Here is a 12,724-nt window from a genome sequence, read left to right on the forward strand (position 1 = left end):
GTTCAACCCCAACAGGAGTAACCCCTGAGCAGTGCTAGGTGCGGTCCTCAAATAAAAATAAATAAAAAGAAACTGGGATTCCTCATATAGACCCTATACTCTAGCCCCCACTTTGGGTGGGGGGTTGGGCCACTCCTAGCGATGCTTAGGATTACTCCTGGCTCTGCACTTAGGAATTATTCCTGGTGATGCTTGGGGAACCACATGGTATGCCAAGAATTGAAACTGAGTCACTTGTCCAAGGCAAGCACCCTCTCTGCCCTGCACCATCTCCAGCCCTGCACTTCAGCCCCTTAAACCATTTCCCTGGACCCTCAGGATCAAATAAATCTTTATTAATAGTTTGATTTTGGGCCTTCCCCAATGGAGTCAGGATCACTCTGGCCCCTAGAAATCTTAGGAAAAGAAAGAAGTCTGAGGAATGCCAGCTCAAAGAAAAGCAAAATATAAATAAATAAGTAAATAAATAAAGGAATGTCAGCTCAGACCTCCTGGAGTACTATGGTAGGCACTTGTCTTACATGCAGTCTTACTCAAGTTCAATCCCCAGCGCCACAAATAGTCCAGTAAACTGCTAGGAGTGATCTCTGAGTGCAGAGCCAGGAGCAAGTCTTCAGCACTACCGGGTGTGGCCCAGAAACAAACAACAAATACAAGGAATGCAGGGCCAGAGTGATAGTATAGTGGGTAGGGTGTTTGCCTTGTATGCAGTCTTTCAGATTCAATCTCTGGCATCCCATTTGGTCTCCTGAGCACCACCAGGAGTGACCCCTGAATGTAGAGCGTAAGCCTTGAGCACTGCTAGGCATGGCCCCAAAACAAAATACAAATAAGGAGTGCCAGGCCAGGGAAAACAGGCCCTTCCCTGTTTAGGGTTTGGATGATCCAGCACCTCAGTCTTCTCTAGGTAGTATGGGAACCTATGGATTCCTATTTTGGGGAATGGGGAATTGGAGTCAAACCCAGTGGTACTTAGGGCTTCATCCTTGCACCCACTCATCAGTTCTTAGCCCCGCTCTGTTTCCCTGCTGCAGTCTTGATGGGATGGCTTCAGATTAGAGCCACCTACATGCTTGGCTGACTCCAGGTCAGAATGAAAAAGCCATCCTCTCCCACGTTAAATATACAAGTTCCCTCCTGGTAACCCAGCAGCAACCATAGTAAAGGCCCAGGTAGGGTGCTAGGCTCACCTGCACTGTCTTCAATCACCTATATGGTCCCAGAGTCTCCACAAGTAATTTTTTTGTTTGTTTTTTTGTTTTGTTTTGGGGTCACGCCCGGCAGCTCTCAGGGGTTACTCCTGACTCTACGCTCAGAAATCGCTCCTGGAAGGCTCGGGGGACCATATGGGACGCTGGGATTCGAACCACCTACCTTCTGCATGCAAGGCAAATGCCTTACCTCCATGCTATCTCTCCGGCCCCAAGTAATTCTTTTTTTTTTTTTTTTTTTTTGTTCTTGCTTTTGTTTTTGGGTTATCTTTGCAATTCTCAGAGGTTATTCTAAGCTCAGCTCCTGACTGGCGTGGGGGACCCTATAGGATGCCAACAATTGATTGAACTCGGGTTGGCTGAGTGCAAGGCAGTCGCCTTCCTCACTGGTACCATTCAAGCCCTGGAACTTGAAACTTTTTTTTTTGTTTTGTTTTTTGGGCCACACCCAGCGGTGCTCCGGCGTTACTCCTGGCTGTCTGCTCAGAAATAGCTCCTGGCAGGCACGGGACACCGGGATTCGAACCAACCACCTTTGGTCCTGGATCGGCTGCTTGCAAGGCAAACGCCGCTGTGCTATCTCTCCGGGCCCCCAAGTAATTCTTGAGTACAGAGCCAGGAGTAACCCCTGAGCATCACCAGGTGTGGCCCAAACCTCCCATTCCCCAAGATCTGGGGCCTTCTAAAAAGCAGGACAAGGGCCAGGTGCCAGTGTGAAGGGCTTGTTGTACTTAACTTGCAGTGGGTAGGCACTTGCCTTCCATGAAGCCAACATGGGTTTGATCCCCAGCAACCCTGAGATTTTAGTGATTCCTGAGTGCAGAGTTAGGAATAACCACTGAGTATCACCAATGTGGTCTCTACACCAAACCAAAGAAGAAAAAAAAAATTGTCTAGTATAGGAAAAGAGCTTAAAGAGGGAGCTTGAGATATAAGACAGGGGGTAAGGGAGCTTGAATTTCATGTGGTCACCCTAGATTCAACCTTCAGAATTGCAGCTGGTTCTCCAAACACTACACAGTTACCCCAGGTGCCACGCCTCGACATAAGACGTCTCCATTTTAGGGGAAGCACGCCCACCAGATGTATCTATTGATTTTCCTGGAGCAATGAGCTGATATTTCCCCAAGAAATATTTTAGCCAGCAGGCCCATTGGTGGACGTTAATTATACCCCCTATGTGGATTACTGGCAATATTTCTGAAATTCCTGACATGATAGTGACATTACAATTTTTTTATTATTTAGCACATTCTCTCCCTTACAAAATTACAAGCCAAAATATGGCCTCACTCAATGACACTGCTCAGAGAAATTTTCAGCACCAAAAGTCTACAGTTTCCCCTCTGGCCAAATAAATCTGTATTTCTTTTGTTTATTTGTTTGTTCGTTTGTTTTTGGGTCACACCCAGCATTGCTCCGGGGTTACTCCTGGCTCTGCACTCAGAAATTGCTCCTGGCAGGCTGGGGGACCATATGGGATGCCGGGATTCGAACCATCGTCCTTCTGCATGCAAGGCAAATGCCCTACCTCCATGCTATCTCTCCAGCCCCTTTAATCAGCATTTCTAAAGCAAATTGGTCAACTAAAATGCAAACCTCCTTTCTGGTTTCAACTTTTTTTTTTTTTTTTTGGTTTTTGGGCCACACCCGGCGATGCTCAGGGGTTACTCCTGGCTGTCTGCTCAGAAATAGCTCCTGGCAGGCACGGGGGACCTTATGGGACACCGGGATTCGAACCAACCACCTTTGGTCCTGGATCGGCTGCTTGCAAGGCAAACGCCGCTGTGCTATCTCTCCGGGCCCCTGGTTTCAACTTTTAAGTAGTAAACAAATAGTTTATCTTCCTTGCTAGTTGCAATCAGGCTAGCCCCAAATTTTAGCAAAACAAGTTTTTTATCTTTTGTCTTAAGGTCCCCCTTCTTATGCTACTTCCTCCTTCCAGGTGTGGGATTCTCTTCACCTGTACTGGCTAGTTTTTGATATGTATATTTTAGGGTCTGCTGTCATTGTGTCCCTTCTTCTATGACTCCTTGCCTTTTGTCAACAGGGAAATTCCTGAGACTGGGTTGAGGATATATAGAGAAGAGTAGAATTGTCTCACATCTATTGAAGATGCAGGTCCCCATACAATTTATTTTGTATGGTTTCATTATTTCATATTTCGCCGCCCGTGCAGCCCACTCTCCCTGAAGTGGATTCATTGAAATCCCACTGGCACTGTAGGACAGAAGCCGCCTACAGCACCCAGGCACTGCTAGATGTGGCACTAGTTCAATTCGCAGCACCATTAGGAAAGGCCAAGCTGGAAAGGCCCCATACAAAAAGTCTGAGAACCACCAGAGAAGCTGTCAGTAGGAGGGCTCCTGATGAAGTTCTTTTGAGAACAGTTAGGAGGGCGCTAGGAGTCCAGGGACAGGGATGCCCCGAGCAGAGGGAGTGGCTGGCCTCAGCTATCTGCCACTTTGGTGGCTCAGCAGGCTTGGGGACCAGAAACTGGTTTGCCCAGCAGGGACCAGAATCCGGTTCTGCCGAGGCACCCTCCCCCACATCTGGGCAAGGACTTGGTTTCTGGCACTGTTGCCAAGTTTTGGTCCTGCCCACCTGCTCTTCCCTGGGGCACCACTGGCCAACCTAGGTCCTTAATTGCTAGGTGGGGAGATAAGGGCAACCCAGAAGCCAAAGGGGTGAAGCTTGGCTTTGTAGTTTGGAGGGGTCTGAAGAGTGGGAACCATGGCCCAAGGGAGATGAACCAGCGTCATTGTGAGGGGATGTCCCCTCCCTCTGCCAAGTCCAGAAGTTTTTCCAGACTTGGACTGCATTCAAACAGGATGGCAATGACAGTGCGAGGTTGGTGGGGAGAGGCTGGGCGACCAGCAGACCAGCAGGCAATGCTAGCTTAGGTGCCAACACACCTCTGACACACCTCCCTGTCACTCACAGGCCAGACAGCACTGAATATCTAATGGCACACTCTCCTTACACCCATTTCCTGCGCTGGATACCCCCATCACCCATCCCCATGTGTTGGTTTCAAAGGGTTGCAGTGCCCAGCAAGACCTAAAAGCATATCCAGACTCTGTGCCCAGATTCCCGCCCAAGAGATGGGGCCAATGGTCCTCAGAGGCAGGTTGAGAGTGGGGTCCGAGGTGGGAGTGGGCTTTAAAGGCACTTGGCTGAAAGCAAATCTGTTCAGATGCACCCTGAGACCAGTGCTGATCCCCCAGGAAACAGAATCCCCTAGAATGCACATCATGTCCCATTTCATGTCTGCTCAGTATCATTCCTAGTAGTTGCCCCTGTGCTCTCTTGGGAACCTTTCTAGGGTGGCAGAGATAGATGCAGGGTGCAGGGGTAAACAAGCTTCCATTGCTAGTCCAGACCCAGCAGTATGGTCCTGTCTCCAAGATTTTGCAGGAAACACCACCCTACTCTTTGTTGGTCCTTGGTTGACTTGTTCTGCTCTTCCAGGTCCCTGGGGTCTTCCTTCTAGCACATTCTACCAGTGTATGAGAAAGATTCCATCCCACACTAAAGCTAAAGATCAGTAGTCACTCCACACAGCCTCCATCCCAGCAGTGCCACCAGGGACCCCCATCACATTCCAGCAGTGCTACCAGGACCCTCCCTCCATCAAATCCCAGAGACCTGTTGATGTGGCATCAGAACCCCATGGTGACATCCACCCTGACCAGCCTCCAGTCTCCTGGTAGAAAAGTTTTAGCTAAGAGGGGTGGGCACTTGCCTTACAAGTGGCTGACCAGGTTCAATCCCCAGCATCCCATAGGGCCTCAGGAGCACCGCCAGGAGTGATTCCTGAGTGCAAAGCCAAGAGTAACCCTTGAGCATCAACCAAAAGCAAACAAACAAAAATAGAAACCATGGTTTTATTCCGGAGGAGGCAGCAGCATGTAGCCAACCTCCCCGTCCCTCCTGCCCGCCCTTGCCACATGGGGCTTTTCCACCCCAGCCTCCTTCCCTGGGCCACACGCTCCAGGGAGCGGGGCTGGGCCTTGCGTTGGCCTCTCCAGCCCACCACCCCGCTCTGGGGCGCTCTGATCCGGCCCAACAGAACCAGCTGGGTCAGAGGCATCTGCTTTATTTCTTCCTGTGTTCGCGCTCTACTCCGCAGGCCTCAGATCTTGGAGGATTCTAGCCTTGGGCTCCAGGGCGCTGGGGGCTCCCGCAGCGCCCGCAACTCCTGCTCCAGCACCTGGTTGCGACGGTACATGTCCAAATACCCGCCTTGGATCTCGCGCTGATAGCGCAGCACACGCTCCTTCTCCAGCTGCCAGGTGCGCCGCTCCTGCTCGAAGCGCAGCCGCTCCTGCATCAGCTCTGCGCGCAGCTGCTCCGCCACCCCGTCAGCAGCCTCGCTGCTGCCCACGCCGCCGGCCTCCCCCAGCAGCCCCCGGCTCTTGCAATCGTCCGTCTGGCAGCCGCCAGGAGCGTCCTCCGGTGTTGCTGGGGTGCCCTCAGCCCCGCCGTTCCGCACCACCTCCCGCAGCCTCGCCAGCTCCGCATCCTGAGCCTGTGCTTGCGCCCGGCTGCCGCGCAGCTGCGTCTTGAGGTTGAAAATCTCCGCCAGCTTCTGCGCTAGTTCGGCCTGTGCTTCCCGCAGCTGTTGCTTCAAGAGGCTGATCTCTGCTGTCTTCTGGCACACCTTGGGGGTCAAGGAAAGCGCTCAATGGGCTCTGCTTGGGGGAGGCCTGGGGTGGATCCCCGGAAGCGGTGGATCATGCAGTTAGGTGTGCCCCCCATTGTGCTGGCTTTTTTTTTTGGGGGGGGGGGACCACACCGGGCTGTTCTCAGGGGTTGCTCCTGGCTTGGGGGAACATTTGGGATGTGGGGATCGACCCTGCGTTTGACCTGGGTCACCCGCATGCAAGGCAAACGCCCTACCACTCCAGCCCCTGTGCTGGCCATTTTTGGAAAAAATGCTCAGGGCTTACTCTTTGGCTCTGCATTCAAGTCTCACTCCTGGAGGTGCTCGAGGGACCTTATGAGACTCCAGGGATCAAACCTGGACAAGCTGTGTGTAAAGCACCACCCTCCCAGCAGTATTATTGCTCTGACCCTCCTGCTGGCTACTCACCTCCCATCGTGCTTCCTCCTCAGGCCGTGCGGTGTTGGGGTCCGCCTCAGGGAGGGCGCCCGGAGGACGGGGCTCCGTGGCCAGGAGGCCCTGGTGGGCCTTCAGTTCTTTGCGCAGACGCCGCTGCTCCTGCTCCGCCATGAAGAGCTGCAACTGAAGGACACGCTCGCTGCGCTCAGCTTTCTGGGCCACCTCATGCAGGCGCCCCAAGTAGAGGCGCTTCAGCTCCGCGAGCCATAGCTGCTGGCGCTCCTCAAGCACCTGCCCAAGACAAGAGGCACCAGGCTGTGACCACAGATCCCCCCCACGCGCCACCCCCCAGCCCCCACGCGCATCCCAGTCTCGTGGTTGCGAGAACTGTCCCTCCCCAGTCAGCTCCCCGAAGGACCCTCCATGCTTGGGATGCCTTCAATTGGCATCCCCATTCTCTGGAGAGGTCAGGGGATTCTTTCTTCCACCCTCTAGTTTTTATTTTACTTTTATTTAATTTTGTTTTGGTTTTTGGGCCACACCCGGCAGTTCCCAGGTATTACACCCACCTGGCTCTGTGCTCAGAAATTACTCCTGGCTGTGTTCGGGGACCAAATGAGATGCCAGGGACGGAACCTGAGTTGGCCGCGTGCAAGGAAAACGCCCTACCATCTGTGCTATTGCTTTAGCTTTTTTTTTTTTTTTTTTGGTGGGGGTCACACCCTGTGATGCTCAGGGTTTACTCCAAATTTTGTGCTCAGGAATTATTCTTGGCAGTGTTCGGGAAACCCTATGAGGTACTAGAGATTGAACCCAGATTGGCAGCATGCAAGGAAAGCACTGCTGTGACTCCAGACCATGTTTTTTGTTTTTGTTTTTATTTTTGGCTTTTAGTCATACCCAAGATGCTCGGGGGTGCCCGGGATCAAATCCAGGTCAGCTGCATGCAAGGCATACATCTTCCCTGCAGGGCTATTGCTCGAACACCACCTCCATCAACTTCCAGGGTCCTACGCCTTGTGGTGTGCCAGCTGGAGAGCCCTGTCCTCCCCTCACCCCAGAACCCAAGAACAGGTCAGGAGCCCTCACCTGTGTGAAGGGGCTGGAAACATCCTCCTCTCCCAAGCCCCTATTGAGCTTCTCGCAAGACTCGGGGAGCACATCCTCTGTAGGGGGGCAGGAGAACTCGTAAGGGGGTGGTGGTTCAGGTAGGCAGTTCACAGCTTCCTTGGGGCTCCTCGGGGCCCGGTCCAAGGAACCTCCAAGGTGAGTGATATGGCCCAGGGAGGCACTGAAGGGGCCGGGGCTTCGGCTGAAGCTGCCGCCACTGGAGGAATCAGACAGGCTGGGCTCGGGCTCGCAGCCTCCCTCGTCTAGGCTGAGCGCATGCAGGAGCCGGGCACGTGCCTGTGCCTGGCTGGCTCGGGGCCCTGGGCTGGGGGGCTGGTGGCAGGCCAGTGTGTGTAGGCTGCCATTGCTGCGCCATAGCTTCTGTCCCTTATGGGCCGCCAGGCTCTGCATGGACAGGAAGCCCTTGCCACTGCCCACGACAGGCTTGAATACAGATGGGCGGATGCGGCACTGTGAGGAGAGAGGGCAGCAGGGTGAGTGCGAGGACCCACGGGTTTGAACCCCAGCCTTGCCCAGACACCCATCCCTCTGCCTGGGGGCACCCACCTTGTCAAAACGCCCTCGCTCCGGCAGTGATGTCTTGCTGAATTCGCCAGCCCGTGGGTGCTCGCGGTAGCAGAGGGTGGCATAGTCGGGTTCACCACGGGGGCCACGTTTTGCCGTCCTGCTGTCCTTCTTGGGGAGGTGCAAGTAGCTTAGCAGATCCCTTCTGTCCAGACCCTTCCGGAGGAGCCCATCCGGCTGCCGTGATCCACGGGTCCCTGCAATCGCTGCCCGCAGCTCCTCAGGGGAGAAATCCTGTCGCTCCAGCAGACTGCCCACACTGCCCATGGCCAAGCCTGCAGGCCTGGAGGTTGTGCCCATGGGCAATCAGCACACCTCAGGTAGTGGCTCCTGCGGAGGGGGCACTGTCAGAGGCAGTGAAGGCAGTTTCACCCCATTTCTAGCCACTGCTTGACATGCCCAGGTCCTGGAGAGGTAGCTAGGGAGGGTTCCCCAACCCCAGAGTAGATACGAGGATTCAGCCTCTGACCCAGGGCCCCTAGTCCTGACTCACATTTCCAATCAGGCTCCAATTTTCCTCCCTGGGGATGCCCCACTTCCTGCACTCCCACAGGAAGCACCTGGCATGGGTGGATGGGGAAGCGGCAGCAAACAGGAAGGGGGCCCCAGGGAGGAAGAACATGGGACAAAGCATCAATTCCGGGATAGGTGCTGGAGAATGATGTGGGGGGGGGTCGAATGGGAAGGGGGCACATAGGACAGGGCTGTCTTGTTCAGGACCGTAATATGGACCTGTGCTCCTTCAGGGATGGTGGGGACTGGGGTGTAGGAAGACCTGGCAGAACTAAGAGATTAGGACTCTTAAGGGCCACTGGGGCTATTGACAGAGTCATGCTTGATTCTAGCCCCAAACCCAGCCAGGCAGGGCAAGTCCCCGTGTCTGAGGGATCCTCCCAGAGCCTGGCATCTCAGGTATCCTGAAAGAGGCACTCCGAGAAAGTCACCCCACTTCGCAGGACAGACTCATGACCACCTGTGGCTGCATGTACCCTACCCTGTCCCCACAGATGGCCCACAATCATGTAGCAGCTGTGGATTCCCCCCACTCCTGAACCCCAAACAATGGATACAAGAAGGCTCAGTCTCCCACTGCCTTCCGGGATTTGTGTCCTGCAGACAAAGCACAGCAGGGAGAGGCAGGAGGGTGGTGTCAGCTCAATTCCAACTTCCAGGGGTCCTAGATTTCAACCCTCTGGGGGTGTTGTAGGCTCTGGGGCATGTCATGTGACCTCCCCCCAGTTCTCCAGTATTGAGCAGCTGGCTCAGGGTAGGGGCTGATTGTGAGTGTATGAGGCCAGTAAGCTCGGTGTGGGACACCAAATGTCACCTCCAGATCACAGGGAAGGCATCTGTCCCCCTCAGCTGGATTCCCCCCAGCATAACTCTGGGAAACCTGGGCCCTGCCCCTGCCCTTGCTTTCTACCAAGGAGCCCAGCGGGGTGGGCAGGGGAGAACCCACTTCAGTGCTATCACTCCAAATTCGGTTGCCCGGACCAGGCAATCCTTTGTAAGCAACTGTGGGGAGAAACCCCATCTCCAGGGCACACCCCTGATACTTCTCAGGAAGTCTGACCCCACGTGCTCCAACGGTCATGAGAGTGGGTGCCATACCCCAACCAGGGGGTCGAGTCAGGGAACCCACCTGGAAGGGACACCCTCCTGCAGCCTCTCACGAGGCAGCCTCCTGCCTAGCTCCAGGGAACACAGATGAAGCCCAGGAGCTCTGAACACAGCATAGAGTGTGGGAAGATGCAAGTGAGAACTGAAGGTTCAGCCTGCCTGTTCCCAAGGCCCTCTGGGCTCTCAGGTTTTGTTTGTTTTTGAGCGGTGCTCAGGGGTTACTCCTGGCTGTGCACTCAGGAATCACTCCTGGAACCAAATGCCATTCTGGGGATCAAACCCTTAGCATTTGGTTGGCCGCAAGCAAGGCAGATGCCCTCCCTCCCCGCTGTACTTTCACTCTGGCCCCATTCTGGCCTTTCAGCAGAGCCATCTGGCCCAGGTCTCAGTCTGGGGATAGTCCCTTCTTCTCTTAAGATCCTCCCCCCAACAGACACACATTCCTGCCAGTTGCCGGAAGCCTAATGAGAGGCTGGACAGCCCCTCCCCCGACCTTACAGCAAAATGTAGGGTGGATGGCTTCCTAGCCCACCCCTAGCCTGGTGAGGCTCCGCTAACTTCCACTTGCCTCTGCCCAGGGCTCCCACCACTTGGCAGAGACTGGAGAACAGGGCTGGGGACCCCCACACCTTAAAGGTCAAAGAGGAGGGTGCTTGCCCTGGACGTGGTGGACCTGGGTTCACAATCTCTGGCATTCCATAGGGTCCCCTAGCTCTGCCAAAAGTAACCCCAGAGCACCCAAACCAAAACCAACCCTTAAACCAAGAGCTATGCTGGGCGCCCACTGGGTCCGCTCTCTGTCTCCACTGGGCGATGAAGAGCCAAAGTCACCCCCAGCCCCCAGGCCCCAACCACGGCGCCGATTTACAAGCCCCCTTCCCTCTGGCACCGGAAGCTCCAAGGGGACGGGGCTGGGGAGACAGCCGGAAGGAGCTGCGCACCAGCTGCAGGGATCAGCTTCGGGGAGAGGCGTGCCTGCAGCTGCCCGAAGGAATGGGCCAGGAATGTCCCACCCCAAGCCCAGGGCAGGAGCGACACTGACCCCCGTGTCCGCCAGTGCGGCGGCACCGGGCAGTTCTCGCAGCTCATAGCCCTGGCGATCCCTGTCCCTTCCTCGGACCCACCGCACAGCCAGGGGCACTGAGTCCCGCAGAGACAGCGTGCACCCCCCCAACACTCCCCTCCCGGACCCTCCAGATGGAGGCGGAACCCCCGCTCTTCTGCTGCAGTCTGGCACATGCACCCACACACGCGGCGCCTGCCGCCACCCAGCCCTACCCAGGAGTGCCCGGCTCGCGGCTCGGTGCCCCCTCTAGCCCGCGCCCTCCCGCGCCGGGCAGCGCCAGGGCACGGCGGTCCAGGCGCGGGGCAGCCCGGCGGAGCCTCCCCTCGGTGCTGGCGCGATCGGGTTGGGAAGACGCGCCCTCGCCCCGATTTTTGGCCCGGCCCGGGACCGCCCTCGCTGGGCGCTGGGCTCGGAGCCCGGGGGTCCCGGCGGGCAGGGCGGGAGGTGGCCGTGCCCACGGTGGATCTGCCCAATCTCCGTCTCGGCGCACGCGAGGGTCGGGAGCTCCCTGGCCGGGGGGTTCTGCCCGGGGTTCCCGGTCCGGGGGCGCTGGCCCAGACCCCAGGGCAGGGGCGTGGAACGGTCCCGGGCTGTGCTCGGCGGTCACCTGCAGGCGGGGCGTCGCCGCCGTGGGTCCCCACTCACTCCAAGCCGCAGCGGCGCGGGCGAGCGACCGGGATCGCGGCCGGGCACGACCCTCGCCGCCGAGCGCCCCTTCCCAACGACACCGCGCCCCGCCAAGGTCGCGGGCCGAGACCCTCGCGGCCTCCCCGCGCACGCCCCGCTCACCATGCTGAGCCCGCGCCGGGCCGCGATCGGCTCCGCGCGACGACTCGAACCTCCCTCCCGGGCGCCGGCTCCAGCGCAGAATGCCAGCCGGGCCGGGCCGGGCAGCCGGCGGCGGGCGCGGGGAAAACGCGGGCGGGCCCGGAGTCGGATCGACCAGGGCACCAGGGCGGGACTCCCGCTCCCCGGCGGCCCCAAAGGCGGAGGGAAAACCCGGCCTGACTCACCGGCGCGCCTCGAGCCCCGAACCGGTCGGGCCCCCGGATGTGCGGGGCGGGACGGGGGGCACCCCCCGCCCACCGCCCGCCGCCCCGAACCCCGCCCGGGCTCACGCGGCTGCAGCTCGGGGCCCCCTGCCGGTTGCACCCGCGCGGCAGATGCCGGACCCCGGTGCGCTCTCGCTGGACTCGGGGTCCGCAGTCCCGGGCACCTCGGAGGCTTGGCTTGGCTTTGCCTTGCCTAGCGCCCCCCGCTCCGGCTCCTGCGCCCTCGGGTCTGCCCTCGGTTCCTCCTCCCCTGGGTAAAGCTTCGCCTGGAGGGATCCGCGCTCTTTCAAGTAAAAAGCATCGTTATCCCCTCGCGTGGTACTCCGAGGGGGAGTGAGGTTTCCTCCCCGTGCTCCCACTTTGAGCTTGGACCGCTCGGAAAGAAACACACCCCCCATTCAATTCACAGACCCCCCACCCCCGCCACCCAAGCATTCGAGGAAGAAGGAATTCCAGTGCCTTCGGGGATCTTCCTGGCAGACAAAATGAGTCAGTGGGAAGGTGTAAGTCACCGGAGGAGACCGCGAGGCAGAGTCGCACCCCTAAAGGCTTTGTAACCCCAGATGGCAACCACTCTATTGATTTAAATTTTTTTATTTTAGTTTGTTGCATCACACGCGGTGATGCTCAGGGGTTACTCCTGGCTTTGCACTCAGGATTCAGGATTACTCTTGGAGGTGCTCTGAGACCGACCATATGGATGCTGGGGATGGAACCTGGGTCAGCCTCATGCAAGGCAAGCGTCCTCCCCGCTGTACTATGGCTCCGGTCCCCTGGCAACGTACTTCAACCCCCACCCCCACGGGAAATATTTTGCATGTGGCGCAGCCATGTCACCCCTAAGAATTGGAAACAGGGAGTCAGATCGGTACCTGGAAGGTACTTCCAACGAGAACGCAGTAGCACAGGGCCCGAGAGGTGACTCTGCATGTGAAGGATCCAGCTTCTACTCAACACCTCGACGAGGTGTGCAGAGCTGGGAGTAATTGCCAAGCACTGTGGGGGTCTGTATCCC

At 57.2% G+C, this 12,724-nt stretch overlaps 1 protein-coding gene across 1 annotated transcript; it reads right to left on the bottom strand.

Annotated features, from left to right (window-relative positions):
* Nucleotides 1-5,084: 5,084 nt before the first annotated feature.
* On the bottom strand, nt 5,085-11,548 carry N4BP3 (NEDD4 binding protein 3). Its single transcript, XM_049778239.1, has 5 exons — nt 11,447-11,548; nt 7,954-8,301; nt 7,366-7,857; nt 6,307-6,567; nt 5,085-5,874 (listed from the first exon to the last, which is right to left on the bottom strand). Exons 2-5 carry the CDS (start codon nt 8,269-8,271, stop codon nt 5,347-5,349), a joined length of 1,599 nt encoding a protein of 532 aa, XP_049634196.1. The 5' UTR covers nt 8,272-8,301; nt 11,447-11,548; the 3' UTR covers nt 5,085-5,346.
* Nucleotides 11,549-12,724: the final 1,176 nt, after the last annotated feature.

The sequence above is a fragment of the Suncus etruscus genome, chromosome 8, assembly GCF_024139225.1.
Source record: "Suncus etruscus isolate mSunEtr1 chromosome 8, mSunEtr1.pri.cur, whole genome shotgun sequence".
Taxonomy (NCBI): domain Eukaryota; kingdom Metazoa; phylum Chordata; class Mammalia; order Eulipotyphla; family Soricidae; genus Suncus; species Suncus etruscus.

What these genes read in the sequence shown, in the direction of transcription:
- N4BP3 (XM_049778239.1), bottom strand. Translation starts at nt 8,271, where the DNA reads ATGGGCACAACCTCCAGGCCTGCAGGCTTGGCCATGGGCAGTGTGGGC. An exon ending in AGCGAGGGCGTTTTGACAAG is followed by an intron (nt 7,858 to 7,953) that starts GTGGGTGCCCCC and finishes CTCTCCTCACAG; the next exon opens with TGCCGCATCCGCCCATCTGT. An exon ending in TTTCCAGCCCCTTCACACAG is followed by an intron (nt 6,568 to 7,365) that starts GTGAGGGCTCCT and finishes TGTCTTGGGCAG; the next exon opens with GTGCTTGAGGAGCGCCAGCA.